General features: G+C 47.0%; 2 protein-coding genes across 9 annotated transcripts in view; both read right to left on the bottom strand.

Annotated features, from left to right (window-relative positions):
• PRRC2B (proline rich coiled-coil 2B) overlaps window positions 1-3311 on the bottom strand; it is an 87083-nt gene extending 83772 nt beyond the window's left edge. For 4 of the 8 annotated variants that reach the window (XR_001368643.3, XM_006128376.4, XM_006128377.4 and 1 more), the window contains exon 1: window positions 3134-3310. The gene's annotated coding sequence lies outside the window, so the exon portion shown is untranslated. Of the gene's footprint in view, window positions 1-1807; window positions 2086-3133 lie in introns of those variants that run through there. The other 4 variants (XM_025187388.3, XM_006128379.4, XM_075905957.2 and 1 more) reach the window with 2 other exon arrangements.
• A 7260-nt stretch (window positions 3312-10571) lies between these two features.
• The window catches only part of PLPP7 (phospholipid phosphatase 7 (inactive)), an 81414-nt gene continuing 69769 nt past the window's right edge, over window positions 10572-22216 (bottom strand). The window contains exon 6 of the mRNA XM_075905434.2: window positions 10572-14159. Coding sequence (XP_075761549.2) covers window positions 13801-14159 — 359 coding nt within the window. The 3' untranslated portion in view covers window positions 10572-13800. The remainder of the gene's footprint in view (window positions 14160-22216) is intronic.

The raw sequence follows: 22216 nt of genomic DNA, 5'->3' as shown, positions 1-22216 counted from the left end.
ATTTTTATAAATTTACATATTTCAACATGCTGTTTTATTTTATGTCTTTATAAAATTTGCCCTGAAATGTGTGCAACATCTGGACTAGGGATGTAAGCAACTAGTCGACTATCTGATAAGCATATGCTTATCTAATAGACAACTAGAGACTCAACTAGTTGCTTTCCCCTCGCCCATTGCTGCCTCTATCAGAGAGAGGAAGCTGGGAGAAGGGGCAGGAGCTCGTGCTGCGGGGAGAGGATTTAAAAGCTGGTTCCCCCCAGCACCATCTCGGGGTGGGGGGGCAGGAGAGGCAGAGGCATAGCAGGGCACTGGGAACTGATTCCCAGCTCACAATCCTAACCCATCCCCCAGCCACCCTGCTGCGCTTGCAGCTCTTAATACATTTAAAAGGCAGAGCCACAGAGGGCTTAGCTCCCAGCCCAGAAGCTAACCATGCAGTTTCACTCCCTTTAACAACTAATTGACTAGTCAAGTGAAAAGGAAAACAGACCATCCTCTCTTCAATGTGAAAGTCAAATTAAGTTCAAAAAGAAAAATTCAGAAAGAGCAATGAAAGATACATTTGATTTTAATCTTAAATTTTGCCAATCCTCTATGAACTTTTAATGTAATTTTTAACCTGACAACATCTTCTTATGCCTTAATGTGAAAGCACATTTCAGAAAGGACATCATGAAAATAAAGATTAACAATGAAGTCCTGTTAATCCTTCACACCTCAAACAACAACAGATGGGGGAAAAAAATCTCTAAAGACCTCAGTCTATGAGGAGCAACATGACTTCTCCACCCACCCTGAACACCACACCACTGACTTCAATGGGGCTCTGCATAGGCCCAAGGTTTTACCCACTTGTAGGTCTGAGAATCAGGGCCAAATTATTTACAGAAGCAAAAGTGCAATTAAAGTTTTAGCTACTCAGGGCTCCTCCTTCCCTTACCCCTGTGAATTTATCCCAGTCCTTGGTCCCTAAACTTTGGCTTTTAGACATTGAGCAACCACGATTCCAATTGAAGTTATGGATGGATGACACGAATGCACAGTATTTCAGAAAAATTCAGGTCCTGAAGTAGTATCCTGCAAGTTTATATTTGGCAAATCCACTTGTCATAAGCCAACACTCCAATGCAAGCTCTTTGGGGACCAGGACTATCATCTTCTATGTTTGCAAAGTACCTCACACAACAGTTGCTGCTCTAGTTGAGGCATGCAGGCACTACTGCCATGGAAGTTCTAAACTAACTTACAGATCCTTATTCAGGACTCAGTTCTGCAAGATGAGGGGCACTGTCTGCTAATAATGAAGAGGAAGTATTGCAGCTTTCAGGATCAATGCCCATCCTCCCATGCAGTTTCTAGAAAGAGACACAGGGTCTTAAATGTTTTCATAACTTGTATATATTTTGCCAAATATTAATACTGTTAACATAAAAATGCATCATTATATGAAAGTATTAATCCATCAAATACAATCACTGCCTCCAAAATTTCTGCTGCTCTATCACCTTTTCTGTACCCAGAGTCTTTTCTACCTCTGAGGAAAAATTTTCATAACAAAACCCAAAACTCAGGATCAAAGAACATTTGCAACCACAAAGCCCACACAGTTCTGCTAACCGAAATATCCACATATTCTTATGAGATGCATGGAAACAACATTATCTATAGAGCCAGGACCAGTTTCAAGCACACACCCCCACGAACCCAGAGGTAGTAAAATCTTTGTTAACAATAAAATATACATTTTTAATAAAACCACATGCATCTTCCAAGATCCAGCATCAAACACCAGAAACATCCCTACCGCATTTCACAGCCTCAGAAGCTGCGTTGTAAACACACCCCCACAAACTGCATTTCAGTCTCTGGAACCTCTTTGCACAGCTACAATAAAACAATCGGAGCTGCTCAGCTGAGCTTCAAACGCCTTATTGAAACATCCACTGCAACAAGAATCTGATCGCTGTCAAACCAAGAGAGTGATTTCGATTTTCAACTGCCTCTGCAAAAAAGACCACCCCAAAAATCGACTAGTCAATAACACGCACAACGGTGTTAAATGAAACTGTTTCATACACCACCGTGTGTGCCGTAGCAGAGCAATGGGGGCTGGGCAGGAAGCTCTGGGAGACAGAACTGTACTGTAGCGCGTATAGTTTAATAATCCCAGATGGGGGAGGGTTTAGCAGTTTGTAATAACAGTAGCAGCAACACGGATCAGGCCTCCCATGACCCGAGCGCAGAACCAAAACAATGAGGCTGAACACTCATAGACTCTAGGCTCAGAAGGGACCATTATGATCATCTAGTCTGACCCCCTGCACAGTGCAGGCCACAGAATCTCACCCACCCCTCCCAGAATAATCCTCTCACCTATAGGACAATGTAGCACTTTAAAGACTAACAAGATGGTTTATGAGATGATGAGCTTTCGTGGGCCAGACCCACTTCCTCAGATATTGAAGCCTTCAAATACACGGGGGTTTTCTTTGAAGAAAAACCCACCCACAATCCGAACGGGCTAACCTAGGACGCCACCAAGCTAAACAAAGCCCCCCGATGTATTCGAGCCTGAAAGGTGAACCCGGTCCCCACGCCTCTCAGCCCCCAACTGGGCGTGGGGGCGGCCTCGCATCTGCGGCTGTGAACCGAGGGAGGCTCCATCGCGGACTGGGCTTTGCAGCCTACAAACCGGCTCCAGCTTCCTGAGCTGGGGGAGACCAGAGGCTAATCCCCCCCCCCACACACACACCCCAACCCTCCGAACCCGGGGTCAAGCGCCCTGAGGGGCTCCCCGGGGCTCCATCCCCCGGCTTTGTTCCGGGGCGCACGGGTCTGAAGCGGGGATCGGGCTGGGCCGAAGCGGGCACGGAACGCTGGGCAAGGCGGCGTTTGGGGTGCTGGGCTCCGGCCCGCTACAGCCGGGGGGGGGGGGGGGTGGCGTGAATGAGTGAGACGGGGTTGAAATGGAGACCAGAGGGGGAGGGGAAGCCTGGGGCAGGTTCCCTCCGGGCTCCAGGCAGCCTCTGGCTCAGGCTCCATTTTAGGGCTGCCTTGGTCCCATCCCCCCCGCCGCATCAACCACCCTGAATAAAACCTCTTAGCCCCGCCAGCCGACCCCAATACCCACCTGTGGTGGTTGTCGGGAGCCGGGTCTGCCTGGGGAGCCGAGTCAGGAGGGTAGATGGGGGCTCAGGGAGCAGGATGGCTGCGGATTGAAAGGCAGAGGCGGCGCTGCCTGGATTGCAGGTTCTCGCTGCCTCTCTGTGTCTGCCTCCGCCTCCTCCTCCAGTCCTCCCCCCTCCCCTGCTCCTGCACGGCCTGTCAATCCCCGGCCTGGAGTGAGCAACTCATCCCGCAGCCAGAGGCGTACAAACCGGACAGCGACACCTGCAGGGACTCCAGAGGAAAGCCAGGCGCACCGCGCCTCACAGGGGTTAACGATAGAGGCGAGGAGGTTGAAAGCAAAACGAGAGAAGAAAAAGAGAGAGAAAGGAGGGAGCGTGCCGGAGAGGGAGGAGAAAGAGCGGGAGAAAGAGAATTAAAGAGTCAAAGACATGAGAAAAAGGGGGAAGAATGATTGGGAAAGATGCAGAGGTGCCTGCAGAACTGTCTAACTCCAGCCTCTGCTCTGGGGAGCTCTCTTCTGCTCTGATTCCCAAAACCTGAGGGATTCTGGCAGAGGACAGTACAGTATGCACCTTGATTACAGCCCACAAGAGGGGTCATGAAACTGATTGCAGGAGGAGAGGATGGGAGCTTGGTCCTGCCAAGGCAGACACTGGCAGGGGCAGCTCTGGGATCCTGGAGCTCTACAGTTGTCAGGATTACTTTATAGTCAGGCAGAAACTATTCTTTGGATTTCAATAAAAAGCCCCATGGTGATTAGATGTGCATGCAAAAGTGAGAGAGAAGCCTAGGCTGGACAGGAGGTTTGGTCGAGAAGCTGCAGCCAAATACCAGGCTTTCCCATTTCTCATTGTAGGCAGATATGATATGAAAGTTGAGAAGAAGTCAATTAAGGAAAGAAGGAAGAGGAAAGTCTTTCCCTTGCCTGCAAGAGCTTTAGATTGAGCCCAGAATGCACAAAGGAGGAAGCAGTTTCTCAGTAAAGTGAGAAGCCATGGAATTTCTGTCTCTCTCACCCCGCTCTCTAAACATTAAATCAGTTCCCAAACTGGCAATGATACAGCACCCCTTAATGCAGCCTTGCCATGGAGTGACCACCCTTTTAACACTGAGATGGGAGCTCATTTTCCATAACCCATCTCCCTTTATTAAGGTTGCCAGCAAGGAGTCCTATTAATGGCAGATGTAGTAGCAGTTGTGTGGCATGGATACCTGTCTGGTAAGAAGTGGCCTGAGACCATTTCACACTGGCTGCCAGATACCTGTCAAACACCGAACCTTTTTTTCTTCCTACCTAAATTTAATGTCTCACACATGATTCTTCTTTGATTTTATACCTCAGGAAATCACTGTCGCCAGCAGAGAATTCCCCTCTCTGCCTAGCATGTTCCTGTTTACATTGGGATACATAATAAGATAGCAATAGAAAATTTAATTCTCCTTGATTATGACATTCATATTTGGTGCCCATCACTCTACCATGTACTGTTATTGTAGGAGGTTTCAGTACCAATCTTCATCATCTCCTGCTCCAACATTGAAACTTTCTCTCTTAAGAAGGAAAAACTATGTAGCATTTTAAAGACTAACAAGATGGTTTAATAGGTAATGAACTTTCGTGGGCCAGACCCACTTCCTCAGATCATATTCTGGAAGAGAATTGGCATAACCATATATATCAGAGGAATACAATGAAAAAAGTGAACACATTATTAAACTGACAAATCAGATTTAGTACAGAAGGTGTGGTGAGGGAGGGAGGGAGGGAATAGCTATTTATGAGTCAATGAATGGCTAATCAGGGGTGATAAGTGGGGAAGCTATCTTGTAATGGGGAAGGTAATTAGCATCTTTGTTAAGGCCCATTTGTAAAGTGTCAAATTTAAGCATGAATGAAGTTCTGAAGTTTCCCTCTGTAATCTGGTGTTAAAGTCTCTTTGAAGTAAGATGCACATAGTAAGGTCGTTAAGACTATGTCCAGCTAGGCTGAAATGAAAAACAACTGGTTTTTCCTTGTGAGGATGTCTGATGTCTGATTTATGGGCATTAATTCTTTGGAAAAGTGTCTGAGAAGTCTGTCCAATATACATAGCAGAAGGACATTGTTGGCACATGATGGCATAAATTATATTTCTGGATGAACAGGAATATGTGTTCTTGATCATATAAGTGACATGGTTAGGTAGGACCAGTGATGGTGTCACCAGAGTAAATATGTGGACAACGTTGGCAGCGGTGTTTGTTGCAAGGGAAAGTTCCGGGGTTGGTATTAATGTGGTATGTCCTGTGGTTGTTGGTAAGAATCTTCCTGAGGTTAGGTGGTTGTCTATAGGAGACTATGGGTCTGTCCCCCAGAGCCTCTCGGATTGTAGTACAGGCAGTCCCCGGGTTACGTACAAGATAGGGACTGTAGGTTTGTTCTTAAGTTGAATTTGTATGTAAGTCGGAACTGGTACATATTGTAGGGGAAACTCTAGCCAAACATTTCTCCAGAGCTCAGTATTATTCTCCCACACCTCACTTCCCTCAGTCCTTTATTCTCAAGCTGAGGTGTCTGCTGAGAAAAGCCGCTCCGCGTCTCCCTGGTCTGCTGGGGGGAGGGGGCGCTAGCTTCGCGTCTCCCTGGTCTGCTGGGGGGAAGCAGCTAGTGTGGGGTTGTTCTCAGTGGTGACAGATGACAGAACAAGGGGCAATGGTCTCAAGCTGCAGTGGGGGAGGTCTAGTTTTAGGGGGGGAAAAACTATTTCACTAGGAAGGTGGTGAAGCACTGGAATGGATTACCTAGGGAGGTGGTGGAATCTCCATCCCTAGAGATTTTTAAGTCCCGGCTTGATAAAGCCCTGGCTGGGATGATTTAGTTGGGCTTGGTCCTGCTTTTGGCAGTGGGTTGGACTTGATGACCTCCTGAGGTCTCTTCCAACCCTTAGAGTCTATGAAAGGTGACCATAATAAATCAGGGTATGTCTACACTACCCTCCTAGTTCGAACTAGGAGGGTAATGTAGGCATACCGCACTTGCAAATGAAGCCCGGGATTTGAATTTCCCGGGCTTCATTTGCATAAACTGGGCGCCACCATTTTTAAATCCCTGCTCGTTCGAACCCCGTGCCAAACTAGGTAGTTCGGACTAGGCTTCCTAGTCCGAACTACCGTTACTCCTCATTCCACGAGGAGTATCTTCCTCTCCCGAGCCACGCGGTTCGAACGAGCAGGGATTTAAAAATGGCGGCGCCCAGTTTATGCAAATGAAGCCCGGGAAATTCAAATCCCGGGCTTCATTTGCGAGTGCGGTATGTCTACACTACCCCGCTAGTTCGAACTAGTGGGGTAGTGTAGACATACCCTCAGAGACATCTCTGGCGTTTTCTTGCCTCAACATCAGGCAAAGTACTGACAGCTTGCCCATTGCATATTTTCCAATGGCAGAAATCATTCCTGCTAATCAGGTAAGATGGCTGACAGGGTAACACACATAAAAACAATTATACTGCCACCCACTATCACCATTAAACTAAACTTATTACAGTTATCCTACATATTCCTTATTCTGCATACATGGATTTAATGTGCCCAGTCTACAAGACAGCCTAGTGGAAAGCTGCTGGGATTGCAGTCATCCCTGCTCTGCACATGACGCCCGCCCAGCTCTGTCAATTTTCGGGTCCAATCCCTCTTCATATTGCTTGGTTAAGATAAAGCCACTGGGTAGTAAGATCTTGCAACTGCTGGGCCACTACATTCTGGTATGCTCCCAATGAAATAATTGGACTCACCCAGAACAGTTGCAGTAATAAGTCTCTAGAGTCAGTCTCCAGTGTCTAACACACCAACTTTTACTTCTGGATATGAGCCAGACTGCTCAGCACTTGAGGTTCTGAACACTGCCTGACCCTCTCTGATCAAAAATGGTGCCAATTACATCAAAAGCACCAGCCACTCAAAGGCACAGAGAAAGACCTTAAAAGTCATCTTCTAGTCACAACTTTGCAGACCCTGAGACAGGCCTGCCTCAGCTGCCCTCTCCAGAACCAGCGATACTCACTGGAGCCCAGTTCTCCAGACATTTCAATATTTGCTCTTGGTGCTAGGATTGGGCCTCATGCCATAGGGTGGCAAACAGTATTCCCTGTAAAATGGCTGCTTGTGTAGCCACTCAGAAGAAATGCAAATGTTGCCCAGCTGATTATCAGAGTGCCCACAGCTAGATTTTTGTTTGTTTGTTTCTATTGGCTGTTCTGCCAGCAGAGACAATATCCTTCCTTTCCATACTTAATCAAAAACAAAAGACAAAAAACAAAAAACAAAGGGTGTGAGGTCCAGCAGCCCAGTCCCACCAGTTATCACTTCTGCCTCTCTCTTTTCTGTATCTTTTTCCATTTTCTCTCCCTTCCTGGGGCTAATCAATCACCTGTCCACATTCTCTACCAGTTGTAAACTACCTACTGGCCTGGGGGTTTCCAGGCGTCCAGTTTTCGCTCGCACAGTCCGGTATTTCTGGCCCCTGTATGGTAAAAACCCCCAGAAAATACCGGATTTTCTTCCCCTGCCTACTGGGGGTGGGGGAAACAAGGAGCACGGGGATTTTTAAAGGTGCAGTGATCTTTTTCCTTTTTAGCTCAACAACTTTGGCTCCCCATTTTTTGTTTATTTGTTTGTTTGTTTTTGCTCGACCAATTTTTTTCCTGCCATGTTTGGGATTTTTTTGTGAAAGTATCTGGCAACGCTACCTGTCTCCCCAGTCCAGGAAGGATTAAATGCCACAGCCAGCATCTACTCAGGCCCTTTCAAAGCACCATTGCTTTGTCCATAAATCCCACAGCTTTTGTTTCCCCCTGGTCCAGGGACTTCTTTGTCAGAGCCTCCCAGCTCCTTGTAGCTTTCCTTCAGGTCACCTATTGGGCACAAATCTACTTCCTGTATCTCCCCTCCTCAGCTACACTCACCCAGTCTTTATAAGAATCAGGTGCCCATCAGGCAGTCACCAGACCCCTTCAGAGCAAGCCCTTCTAGCAGGCCCAAGCACTCATTCTTAGAAGGGGTTCTGCCTCAGAATGAGACAGGCTTACCCAAAGACATTGGCAATTCAAGGAATGGGCCTGCCTGCTGCAGGTGAATTTGTGTGTATTTCACTGAGTCACAACAAAATCTGTCTTGCCAGGTATCCCAGAAGCAGCCAGACTGCAGCAATCTCTGGGCTTACCCAGATTCTTACTTAGTCAAGGAGAACGTTATATGCACTTTGGCTTCATCTATACTACGAGTTTTGCTGGAAGAGGCAATGCAAACAAAGCGCAGATTAGCATTTTCTCATGCTTCATTTGCATACTCTCTTCCGATCCATTTTTGCGCTAGAGGTTTTTGCGCAAAAACAAGCAGTGTGAACGTTTCCTTTTTGCTCAAAACCCCCTTTTTGCGCAAGATCCTTATGCCTCAAAAATAACCCCTAGCACAAAAATGGATTGGAACAGAATATGCAAATGAAGCATGAGAAAATGCTAATCCACGCTTCATTTGCATTTCCTCTTCTGGCAAAACTCATAGTGTAGATGTAGCCAGAGAGGGGAAAGAGGGTCAAGATTCCAGTAAGGTAGAAGTCCCTGCATCCCCACAGAAGTGACATGCTTCAATTGGTTTACACTTTATTATAACTGATCCATTATTTTTCAGACCTGGCAAAACTGTTTCCTCACTAATAGCTTCACCGTGGAGTTTCTAAGTTCTTCCAGTTTTTAATCATCTGGAAAAAATAGGACTTGCTTTATTTCTTTACGAAAAAATGGAGCAATCTTGACCATTCTGAAGCAGAAAGAAGAGCAGCCCTTTGTTGGAGATATAAGGTCTGTGGCAGCAGTGCTCAGGTCTGTCTGTTCCACCATCTGACGAGGGACAACCCCAGAAGCACCTGCAGTGGTGGAAGAAGAGGATTTATCTCCTCACTAGCCTAGGACTCCTCTTCACCTGCCGGTCCAGGACAGAACATTGTGGGACTCCCCAGTAGCTCTAAATCAACCTGAGGGTAGAAGGCCCTTAGGAGTTTTCTTACCATTCTAACCACAGAGTGAAAGGCTTTGATTTGATGGGTCTGGGCTTCAAGCCCCCTGTTGGTTCCTGTCACTATCACCAGTTTTGTTTTATGTTTGTCATATCTGCGTCAGGTTTTCTTCCCCATTTCTCCCTCTTTTGGAATCAATCCCTAAATAACATCTTACCTCATTTGCACCTAAACATCACCTCCTCTTTCTTTATTGCACTTATACCAGAGGAAGGGGACGGAGGGATCTACTTCAGCATTTAATTAATTCACAGGTGATAGACCCTGATAGGGGGGTATGACAGAGTGTGAGGGAGTCACTGGGTCCAGATACAGTGTAGAACAGCCTTGTTGTTCACACAGGATCCAGGAGCAGTCAGTACAATCCAACTTGGAGAGAGGGGGGCCCAGAGCCAGCGCCCTGGGACACCTTCCTGCATCCTAAGCCAGTGGAGACCAGCTCACACGCTCAGCAACAGGTCCCAGCCCTGAAGATAGCCCCGCCTCCTCCTTTGCCTAACATAGTGTTTCCTAATTTTATTTGGCCACAGAACCCTTTAAAAAAAATGGCCAGGGGAAACTGGTAAAAAAAAAAAAAAGCCGGGGAAAAAGGCGATGCGCTTTTGCGAAAGAGAGTGTCCAGACTGATTGGATGCTCTCTTGAATAAAGGCCACCTGGAACCAGTTCCAGCTGGGCTTTAGGTCACCAGTTGCTTTCGAGTGCTATTGCCGGAGCCCTGCAGAGACACGCGCTTAAAGGGACCTCCCTGGAGGACAGCCGCTTCTCTGTTTCTGCTGCCTGCTTGCCTACCTCTTCAAGGGACAGCAAAGCTTCAGCAGTGCCTGCTGTGGTTGCCGTGATCTTTTTTTTGGACGCCACAGCTTTTTCCTTTGTGTGCCATGGAGCCGCAGCTGCCCCGGGCATGCTTTTGCAGTACTTTCTGCCAGCTGCCTTCCTGTTACTGGAGGACGTGGACCCCGAGCTCCTTCTGGGGACCTTCTCCGTGGCTGCGGCTGCCGCACCCCACTGTCAAAAGAAGTTTCTGGAAGCTAGAGACCAGTTTGGACTGGTGAGACCAGTTGGTCCTGGAGCAGTGGGACGACCAGCAGTGGCTGCAAAATTTTGGAATGCGCAAGGCCACCTTTCTAGAGATCTGTGCCTGGCTCACCCCCGCCCTCCGGAGACGTGACACCCACCTGCGGCCCGCCATCCCCCTGGAAAAGTGGGTCGCAATCACCCTCTGGAAGCTGGCCATCCCAGACAGCTACCCATCAGTGGGCAACCAGTTTGGGGTGGGGAAGTCCACCATCAGGGCTCTCCTTATGGAGGTAAGGCGCTCTTAGGCTGCAGTCCCCGCAGGGGGGAGGGGAGAGTGTTGGATAAGGGGGACCCTCAGGAAGGGGGGCTTGGGACTGTGGGGGGTGAGGTGGGGGGAGTGGGAAAGCCCTGTCCCCAGAGGCTTGTGCTGTCCCGCCCTGACACAGCCCTGCTGCCGGGGGCGGGAGGGCGGGAGAGGGGCCTCATAGAAGGTGGGTCCTGGGGTGTTTGGGGGGGTGAAGAAGAGGGGAGGGGGAAGGGCACCTCCCAAGAACTCATGCACCCCCTCTCTCATTCTCTGCTTTGTGTGTTTGTTTGTCTCCTTCTGCAGGTGGTGAGGGCCATCAACTCCCTGCTGCTGCAGAGTGTTGTCCATCTGGAGGACCTGGATGCAACCGTGGTCAGATTTGCTGCCCTGAGGTTCCCCAACTGCAGGGGAGCCATCGACGGGACACACATCCCCATCCGAGCACCAGACCATCGAGCGGCCCAGTACATTAATCGGGAGGGCTACTTTTTTGTCTTTCAGGCACTGGTGGACCACCGGGGACAATTTACAGACATTTTTGTGGGGTGGTCAAAGAGCAGGGCACATGATGCCCAAGTGTTAGACACTCAAACCTCTATGGAAAGTTGGAGGCAGGCACCTTTTTCTCACGCCAGGACTTTGTGGTCAGCGACATGCACATGCCACTGTGCATAGTGGGGGATGCAGCATACCCACTAATGCCCTGGCTAATGAAACCCTACACCGGCCACCTGGATCCCAGCAGGGACCTGTTTAATGCCCACCTGAACAGTTGTGATTAGCTGGTATGGAGTGGCCACCAGGGCACCTGTGCTTTTTCCTGGAGGCCTTTTCTTGCACAAAATCCCCTCTTCCCCGTTCACACATGCCTTTTTGCAAAAGAGCTCTTTTGCAAAAAGGCTTCTTCCTCGTAGAAAGAGGAATATCAATTGCATAAAACCCCCTCTGTTCTTTCAATTTACAGTTGAAAGAGCGCACTTGCAGTGTGGATGTAACTCAGGTTTTATTGGAAAAACATCAGTTTTTCCACCAAAACTCTGTAGTCTAGACATAGCCTCTGTGATCATTAGTGCAGTCACCAGTACCCAAATCTTAAGAGAGTGACTCACTTGGGTTACACTAGAGTGTACTCAGTTTCATGCACACCTGGTGCTATAATAAGCAGTTCTCTGAAGGTCTAGTGTTCATTTCCAAGGAAACATTTCAAGCCCGGGGAATATAAGTGCCAATTAATAAACCCCAGTGTAGAGTTCAAGCAGGTGAAATAAACAAGCAAAAGATAATAATACATTCATTTATATAGTGTGTCCCCCATCACCACAGCACTTAAACAAAATCATTGCTCATCCATCCACTCTTATGAAGTGGTCACAAATGTCATGGACGCTGCTGAAACCAGTGGGAGAGGAGCGGGCTGAGGTGAGGACCAGGGCCTACTTATCCATTAGGCACAGTAGGCACAGTGCCTAAGGCCCACGGTACTTTTAGGGGCCCACGAAAATGTTTTAATTTCTTTTAAAATCAGAAGAAAAAAAAAAGAACGTTGAGGGTCGAAGAAAATGTTTAAATTTTTTCTCACATCAGAAAAAAATGAAATTTTTAGGGCCCACGAAAATCTATTAAATTTTGCCTAAAACAGAAAAAAAAATGTTGAAGTATTTAAAGTTATATCAAAAATAATTTTTAATATTTTTTTTATGGAGGAAAGGGCCCATGAAGGCAAAAGTGCCTAGGGCCCATGAAAGTCATAATGCGGCCCAGGTGAGGACTCAAAAAAATCATGCAATAGACAAGACTTTCAGGGGAACTATTGCTTCTGCACTCCATACATCAATTCCACAAAGACATGTCTGATCAGGGTACTCTCGCGCTATGTCTACGCTATGAGATAATAAATTCGACCTTAACGTCAATTTTTTAGCACCTGATTTTGTAAAGTTGAAAGTGCATGTCCCTATGCAAGGACACACTGTAGTTCTAAGTGTGTGTGCCTGGCAGGGTGACTATTCTTGACTTTGAGAGCAATGCATTGTGGGTAGTTATTCCACAGTGTGTGCTCTCCTTTGCATTCTGGATTATACTCCCAGTGCATGCTGGGATCAAAACTGTGCAGCTGGTGACTCTGGGTACATGTCATCAATGGCTCTTAATGCACTTGTTTCCTCCCTCTCCCCTGCAACAGCAAGCAGTCTGTTCGCGCCCTTTTTTCTTTTGTTAGTTATCTGCGCAGACGCCATCGCAGTGTGAGCAGGGATCCCATTGTGGATCTTGTTCAGCAGCAAAGCTTTATGATGCTGATGTAAATTTTGATGTGCCTAATGCTGGAGTATGTCCAGAACTTATCCAGAGTCCGCCGTAACAAAGAATATCAGGAGGCCACGAACATATTCTTCTGCAAAGCACTTGAATTGAGCGAATTGCAAATGCTGCTGGCATTTGATCCTCTGGATGCAGTAGAATGCCGGTTCTGGTGCCGTGAGAGAAGCACAGACTAGTGGGACAGCACTGCGAGGTAGGTATATGATGATCAGCAGGGGCTGCAAAACCTTTGCATGCGTACGGTCACTTTCCTGGAAGTTTGTGAATTTCTTTTCCCTGCTTTGAAGCACAAGAATACCAGAATCAGACGTGTTCTGGCAGTAGAAAAGCTAGTGGAAATAGCTCTGTGGAAGTGTGCAATGCCAGATAGCTACCGGTCAGTTGGGAATCAATTTGGAGTGAGGAAATCTACAGTGAGTGCTGTTGTGATCCATGTAGCCCAGGCAATCGGTACCTTTCTTCTGTGGAGGGTAGTGACTCTGATAAACATGGAGGATATAGTATAGGGCTTTGCTGAGCTGGGGTTCCCTAATTATGGTGGGGTGATAGATGGAATGCACATTTCCCATTCTGGCACCCAAACACCTAGCAAAGGAGTACAGAAAGGGGTACTTCTCGATGGTGCTGCAGGGGCTGGTGGATCACAAGGGTCCTTTCACTGACATCAATGTGGGATGGTCGGGAAAGGTGGATGACACGCACATCTTTAGGAACTTTTCTTCTTCAGCAAGCTACAAGCTGGAGCTTTTTTCCCCAACTGGAAAATTACAACTGGAGATGTTGAAATGCCAATAGTGATCCTTGGAGACCCAGACTACTTCTTCCCCTGGTGGCTCATGAAGCTGTACATGGGCAGCCTGCCCTGCAGCAAGGAGCAGTTCAACTACAGGCTGAGGATGTGCAGAGGGGTGGTAGAATGTGCTTTTGGGCATTAGGAGGGAAGGTTCCACAGTCTGCTAACTAGGTTAAACCTCAGGCAGGCAAGACTCCCATTGTGGTGGCACCCTGCCGTGTGCTCCATAACATTGTGACCCTGCTAGCTCTTGGTAAATCTGGCTGGGTTGAAGATCTCCCCTGCAGCAGGCTCCGTCTCCTTTCTGGGAAACAGCTCATCAAGCAAGGTCTCCTCTCCTGCTGAAGGGGAGTTCGGCATGCGTGGGTGAGGCCTAGCCGTCTGTGCCTCTCCTGCTCTTTCTTCAGCCAGGCAGGTTGTTTCCTGCCTTCTCTCTTTCTGTGAAGTAGAACTTTTGATCCCTTGTCTTTAGAGAGACATAGGATGAGTCCAGCCAGTTGGTGGGGCTGACTCCCAGGGTGTCCTGATGTGCTGGGGACTGGAAGGAGAAAAATAGACAATGTTCAATGTGCTCTTCTCACGTGTGTGTGTGGGGGGGGGGGGGAGTGGAGGGAGAAGGCTAGGTATCATGGAGTTCAGGATCCTTTGGCTTGTCTTTGGCAACCCCTCTCCCCTGTCCCATCATGCAGAAGCATAGAGAGGGTGTTATGTGCCCGGGGGCAAAGGCAAAATTGGTGCTCCCCCCCCCCCCCGCCAAATGGTGGGGCACAAAACCTGGCCCATAGCTGAGCTCGACCCTGGGAGGAGTTGGGGGAGCTTGTACCATGTCTTACCCAACCTCCTCCAGTTTGGGGCTGAGTCCCGCACACACTAACCCTTTGGCAGAGGTGGAGGGAGTCAGGCTGGGGACAGAAAGGTGGGGAGGAGGTAGCTCCATCTGGTGGTGGCAGGCAGAGGAGGAGCAGGTGAGCAGAGGGATGATGAGGGAGTGCAGGAGGACTATACTGGCACCTCACTAGTGTGGCACCTAGGGGCCACTTCTCCTCCCCCGTGCCCTCCTCACTACACCACTGTAAATAATCCACCTCTGAGGATATTTATTGTTTAATGAATTATTTATTTTACTAACTACAGACACATAAATTGTATAGTTTTGTGGTTTACATTCTGTTCAATATTTTTTCTCTTTAATTTGTTCATATCCCGTTCTCATTAGGTTCATGTCTTTTACATAAAAAATGTCAAATTCTTAATTATGAAACATGAACAAAGTTAATGTTATACAACCTAAATATGAATTTCATTACTATATTTCATTCAAGCATTTAAAATCACTGTTATAGCAAATGAGTAACACATTGCTTTAATGAATAAAAATACAAAAGATTCTGAGCATATCAAATTTATTGTAATAGAGAGGTAGCCGTGTTAGTTGAATCTTGGTAAAACAAAAAGAAAAAAAGTTATGTAGCACTTTAAAGACTAACAAGATACCCAATACATTTATTATAAGCAATCTGTAATGTTTCCTAACTGCCCATTTGCTTACCAAGTTAACCTAATTGTTTTTCACATTATCGCACAGCAAAAAACTACACGAGAGTTATCAATGTAAGCGATTAAAATAACCTCTTACCTGTTAAAATAACACTCCAAAAAACTTTTAAATAAAACTAACACACAACACATACCCTCACTTTCTTGAAGGCACTTGAAGCAATAAGTAGCCTAAGGCTGAGGATACCCTGCAAGCGTGGCTTTCTGTCTGCCATAGGGGCTACGTCTACACTGGCCCCTTTTTCGAAAGGGGCATGCTAATTTTAAACTTCAGAATAGGGAAATCCGCGGGGAACTTAAATATCCCCCACGGGATTTAAATAAAGATGTCCGCCACTTTTTTCTGGCTTGTAGATAAGCCAGAAAAAAGCATCAAAGTAGGAATAAGAGATCCTCCGGAATAGGGCTTTATTCCGGAGGATCGGGCCAGTCTAGATGCTTTTTTCCGGCTTATCTACAAGCCGGAAAAAAGCGGCGGACATCTTTATTTAAATCCCGCAGGGGATATTTAAGTCCCCCGCGGATTTCCCTATTCTGAAGTTTAAAATTAGCATGCCCCTTTCGGAAAAGGGGCCAGTGTAGACGCAGCCAGGGACTTTTTCCTTCAGGCTGCCATGAGATTCTATCCTTAGGTAAAGGAGAGAGGTGTCTTTGAGCTGCTCTTCCAAATTTCACACAAGCTATTCAACTGAAGCCATCGATATCAAGATTCAAGGCCAACTTTGCCTTGAGCAGACTGCCTCTCCAGGTGTTCACAATCACAACATCCAAACATGTATAAGACTTTTAGTTGAGAAAGCCACGTTAATCCCAAGTCTCTGCTATGACTGGAAGATGGAAAATGGGCAACAAAACGTGGGGTGATCTATCACATCAGTAATGCCAACTCCTTTAGAATTTAGGCTCTGATTATCCAGCACCAGCTGAGGTAGAGTGGGCACTTTGTGTATGTCTGATACATTTTACCCAAAACTCCTGCCTGCCCAACTCACCAAAGGAGAAAGGAAACAGAGAGACAAAAAGGAATGGAATAGTATAGAACCTTTTTTATAAGCTTCAGAGGGGTAGCTGAGTTAGTCTGGAACAGGAAAAACTTAAACAACAAAACAGTCTAGTAGTTCTTTAAAGACTAACCAAACATGTAGTCTGTGTCTACATTGGTGCGATCCTGCGCCAAAGCGGCCACTTTTGCGCAAAAACATGCTGCCTGTCTACACTGGTGGGGAGTTCTTGCGCAAGACCACTGACATTCTAATGTATGAAATCAGTGCTTCTTGCGCAAGAACTATGATGCTCCCGCTCAGGAATAAGCAACTGTTCTTGCGCAAGAGGCCAATGTAGACAGGCAACATGAATTTCTTGTGCAAGAAAGCCCGATGGTTAAAATGGCCATCAGAGCTTTCTTGCGCAGGAGAGCGTCTACACTGGCACGGATGCTCTTGCACAAAAGCACATGCCACTATAGACGCTCTCCTGCGCAAATACTTTAACGCAAGAACTCTTGCGTTAAAGAGTATTTGCGCAGGATCATGCCAATGTAGACGTAGCCGTAGATCAGAAGTAGGCAAAAGGGCCTCCATGGGTCAGATTCGGTCTGTGTAGGTCCAGCTGCTCCCCCACCCCCAGGCCAATTAGGGCTTGGGGTGGGAGAGCACGTCAAGCTTTCTCTGCTCTGCCCCCACCCAGCGAGCAGCACACAGCACTTCCAAGCACCACGTACTCCTCGCAAGGCAAGAGGAGGCTTCCCGGGCTCCCCCACCTTCAAGCCTTGATTGGCCTGGGGGTGGGGGAGCTCATAAAGCCTCCTCCTGCCCTACCAGAGACATGGGTGCCTAGTGGGAAGGAGGGGGCAAAGGGGCCAATCATGGTCTGGGTAGCCCCACCCCATCCTGTTTAGTCCTCGCCCCTTCCATGGTGACCCAGGGCTACTTCAAACATTTCTGAAGTGGCTTGCAGGCAAAAATTATTGCCCACCCTTTATGTAGATGGTTTCATGAGCTTTCGTGGATGGAAGTGGGTTGTGCCCACAAAAGCTCATGATACCATCTACATCAGGCATGTCAAACAGGCTTCTGGCGAAATTTTTTGTGAAAAATCGAAATTTTTTGTGGCCTGCCACAACATTTTATAAAAGAATAAAGTGTGGCCCACTGGCCGCTCGGAGCACGTGGCCGAGTGCAGACCATGGCTAGCTGGGCTGCTCTGCATAGGCATCAAGTGCCTGCTCACAGCTGGCTGCTATGCTCACGTCTCCCGAGCGCCTGAGGAAGAAATGTGTGGTGCCAGTGACACTGGCTCTGGGACCCAGGCATTAGCTATGGGGGGAGGGGCTGGGAGTGCCTGGGGCTGGGGGAGGGAGGAGGCATTGGGTTAGAAGGGGGTTCTCTGGGGGAACAGAGGGGAATTGGGTTAGAACGGGGATATGGAAGTGCCTGGCTCTGGGGCAGTGGAGGGGGATATTTTGTTAATGTTTTGGTTTTTATTTATTTATTTCCAAATAAAATCACAAAATGTATATTAATTTTATATCAAATATGTCAATTTTTTGAAATTGCACGAATAATTACAGTATATGTTTATGCAAAATCTCAAACTTACAAAGTATGTGAAATTTTCACAGAATCCTGTTCTATTTGATTGACCATGGTCTATACTTGTTTTTATTTCAACAAAACAAGTTATGTGTCATATACAAAATTTAAAAGTACCCTAAATTTATATTTAAATTAAACATTATTTTATGAGTAAATAACAATTTTACACATCAAATTATTGTATTATTAAAACAAGACCTGAAAAATATTATAAAATATACCTAATAATATTATATTATTATAATATTAGATTATAAAATATATTAATTATATTATAATTATAAAAATATTATAAAATATACCTAAAACATAATCTATAATAATATATAATTACAATTTTCCAATGGAAGTACATTTTCTTTGGTGTCCCTGAAAGCTATCAGTTTTCATTTGTGGCCCTCAGTGGCCTTCAAGTTTGACATGCCTGATCTATATGTTTGTTAATCTTTAAAATGTAACCAGATTATTTTTTTAAGTTTTTCCTTTTGTTATAAAGTATCTTGTATTTAAAAAAATTAAAAGTAACCCCAATGCACCCACCCCTCCCCCCAGAGCAAGCCCCTCACCAGCATCCCCCCATCCCAATGCACTCATACCTCCCACAGAGCCAGTCTCCCCCCCCCCCGTGCCCCATCCCAAAGCACTCACCCCTCCCCCTGAATGAGCCCCCCCCAGTGCTGGGAGCGCCCCCCCCATCAAATCCTTTGTCCTGCTCCCTCCCCCCCCAGCCAGGCACGGGAGGAACGGAACAGCTGGGTAAGAGATTCTAACCTTTAAAGTGGCTACTGCTGCCACCTGGCCCTGCTGCCTCAGCTCACAGCGTGTAGAAAGCCGGGAGCACTTAGAGACCGGGAGTTGGCTGTTCAAAAGCATCACGTGGGCCAAAGCAGGGTGCGCTTCACTCCCAGCCCAGCCCAGCGTCCCCCTGGAGCAGCACCTGGGGGCAAATGCCCCCCCTTCACTACGCCTCTGCCATCATGTCTGGGAGTCAAAGGGCCATCTTATTTATAGTCTTCCTGCTGAAATCACTGGGTGGGAGATGAACCAGGGGATCACTGTGACCTGAAGAGCATCCCTATGCCAGATGGCAAGGGGCTCTCTCGTAGGTAGCAGTGAGTTTCAGCGGGCCTGACTAGCTCAATATACCCCAACTCTCTGTTTTTATAATCGGTATCTGAATCATGTGATACCTCACTGGAAAACTAACACCATTCTGGTTATTACTATCCTTGTGAAATGTTTGTAATAACTGTGGCGGCAGGTTGGGGTTTCCCGCCTCCTGCACCCCCGTAATGGCATGGACAGACTCCACCAGCCAGTAGAATAGAGGGAGTTTATTGCTTCTCCAGGATACAGCACAGCACAGATGTAATCTGGTTACAGGAACTGGGGCTATGAGGCCTCAGTGCCCCCCCTTGAGATGGGGGGTGGCTGGGCCCTACAATCCCAGCCCCCTCCCTAGCTCCTTCTCCCCTACTTCCCAGACAGCCACTAAAGACCCGTCCCTTCCAGCCCTGCCCCCAGCCAGGGGCGGCATTCCACCTTCCTTTGTTCCTCTCCCTGGGGGGTAACTGGTAGAACAGGTTACCTCCCTGTCCCATCAGCTACTCGGCTGGGCCATGGTACAGACAGCAGCCAGTGGGGGTCACCCACAGCCCAAGCCTAGCAACCAGCAAGGTACCCACACTACATCACAATAACATTATAGATGAACTTAGGAATACTCACTAATATTATGTTTTGGAAACTGTATGCAGACAAAGGAGGCAAAATCAGTTTTTTTTCCAGTCAAAAGGGAAGAAAAACATCTCTGGCTTAGAGGCTAAGAGATCCAGATGTGACCAGAGACACGGACAATGAGCTATTCATTTGTATTGGCGGTTGTAGGAAGGGCATGTACATTGTAAAACTCATGAGAGACTATAAAATTGACATGGATTCAGCTCCCAACAAGCAAAGCCAACCTGAGCACCCTTGAGGGCTTCCTAATTTGTAATACAAAGATAATCCCTTTGGGGATACAAGGACAGAGAGAGATTCCATCTTGATCCTTCACCTTAGGAAAGAAGGCAACCAAGGGATCCAATCTCTGATGGATCCTGGACAGGCTGGAAAGGAGATTGTGGTGGGGAGGGGGAGAGAAAGCATCTTAACTATGATTGCATCTTGTGAGATTGTTTTAGTCTGTGAGATGCATGTTTTAACTTTCATAGTTCAAGTATTAGTAAATGACTGGGTGTTAAACAGCCATGGAGTGAAATAACTCCATGGCAATAACTTTGTAACTATTTCTATCTTTACCCCTGCTACTTGGTACCCCTTAGTCCATTGGTTCTCAATCTTTGGTACACAGACCAATGGGGAATTCACAGATCACGTCCAAGATTTGTAAAGGGTCTACACCACCATTTGAAATTTTTAGGGGTCCACAAATGAAAAAGATTGAGCCCCACTACATTAGCTTACACCCTTTTGTTAATAAACCTGTTTTTTTATTGTAAACCAACTCAGTGCTGTGCTTGAAGGAAAGTGTGTATTTACTCCTGTTAAGATAATGAGCTGTACTGACTCTTTAAAAGAACAGCAAACACAATACCTCCTGTGACATGGTACATTGCAGGGGCTGTGCATTGCAGAGAAACATCTCTGAGGAGTGCAGAACTAGAGTTCATGTTTGTTACTGGCTACGCAAGGTTTGGGCTGAGAGAGACTTGAGAAGTTGGCTGATGAAGAAGACAGACTGGCATAACAGGGAGTGAACATTCAATTAGTCTCTAGCAAAGTACATGCTGGCCGAGGCGGAAGGGTAACACATTGGCTTCCAACTCTGGGTACGCCCAGCAGCATTTACCAAAACAGAAAAACAGTTATTTCCCAGTGTAATCAAAGGATCAGGTGTGTCATGGCTCAGTTCCCCAAACTGGCACTCCGAGTGTAGACATAGGGTCTGGCTAGCAGAATAAACTCTGTAAGAACCTGTCTCTGTAACTTCCAGAGACAAACTTGTCCAGTCTCAGTTTCCCTGAGATCTAAGAAAAAAATTTGCTGCCACCACCCAGTGTCAATTTGAATTAAAAAAAAAAAAGAAATAAAAAAAATAAACCTTCTTACTGGGAAGAGACCACTTGGAATCACTTCCCTGAGGCAAAGCTCTCCCCGCCTCCCTGCCCCAACCTCCGGTTTGCTTGGAGTTGGGAAAACAAACATAGGGAATCCATAGAGAACAATGGGTGTCTTCTCCTCTTGGTTAATTTAGATATGTAGGTTTAAGGACACAAAAATCAACCAATACCAGTTAATCAAAACAAGACTACTGTTGCAAGTATAGTAAATGACTGGGTGTTAAACAGCCACGGAGTGAAATAAACTCAGGGAGAATCCCTGGGCTGTAATCCTTAGTTACAAAAGAGACATGATTTCCAAACCCCCAAACAAGGAAAACAATGAAACCTGATGGAATGTATAAACTTTTCCCTACTTACACATTTCAAGGAGTCCATTCCTGGGAGAGCCTGTCTCCCTTGTTATGTGGGGAAAACTGGTCTGATCTCAAAACAAAGGAAGAGAGAGGGAAAAAACCCACCCTCTCTTGGTTTGAAATTCCTATCTGCATTTCATTAGCTGAATGCCCTCAGGTGTATCTGCAGAGTTGCTTAACCCTTTCCTCACTCTCCAGGTAAGTCAGACTCTTCTTAACAGCTCCTATTCATGACAAGGTGTGTTCTCTTTCTTCACTCTACTACATTCTAGACTGCCCTGCAAGGAAAGCAACAACTGTATAAAATCACAAGGCCAATCACTGAGTTGGTGTTTGAGGTTACCAGGGTTGTTTTTTTCCTTCTGCATCTCCACACCATTCTTCCCAAGTGAGCAGTGACTGAGCAAAGCAAAAAACCCAAAGCATCCATTTGCAAGGTGCCTACATGAAATCGCTTGAAACATAGCTGACTAAAGAGGAGGAAGCTACTACACTTCCAGTGGGGCTATTCCTGCAGTTATAGCACTAACCTGTCTGTCATCCAAGGCCATCCCTACCAATATGCAAAATATGCATGGAGCACCATGAAATTAGGGGCATTTTTCACATTTCATAGTGCCTTGGGCAGCTGCATGCTGCACATGGGACAGTGCCAGCTCCAGCAACCAGCCACATCCCCTGAGCAGCCCCCAACCCAGAGGCTGTGCCCAGCAGGGCCTTCCCTAGGGAGGGTGCAGAGCCTAGGACAACCCACAGCTCTTCCCCTTCTTCATCCCTGCCCCACCTTACCCCCTAAACTCCTGCCCCACCCCATTGCTTCCCACCCCCACCCCATTACCATTCCACTCCTTCTCCCAATCCCCCTCCCCTGAGTGATGCAGTCTGGGAGATTATTGGGGGTCCTGATGCTAGCAACATGGATCAGACCCACTCCTACACTCACCAGCAGCAGTGGGAAGCAGAGCA

This window comes from Pelodiscus sinensis, chromosome 23 (genome assembly GCF_052426305.1).
Source record: "Pelodiscus sinensis isolate ZL-2025 chromosome 23, ASM5242630v1, whole genome shotgun sequence".
NCBI lineage: Eukaryota > Metazoa > Chordata > Testudines > Trionychidae > Pelodiscus > Pelodiscus sinensis.
The sequence above is the reverse complement of the archived record's forward strand: the minus strand, read 5'-3'. Positions and strand labels throughout refer to the sequence as shown.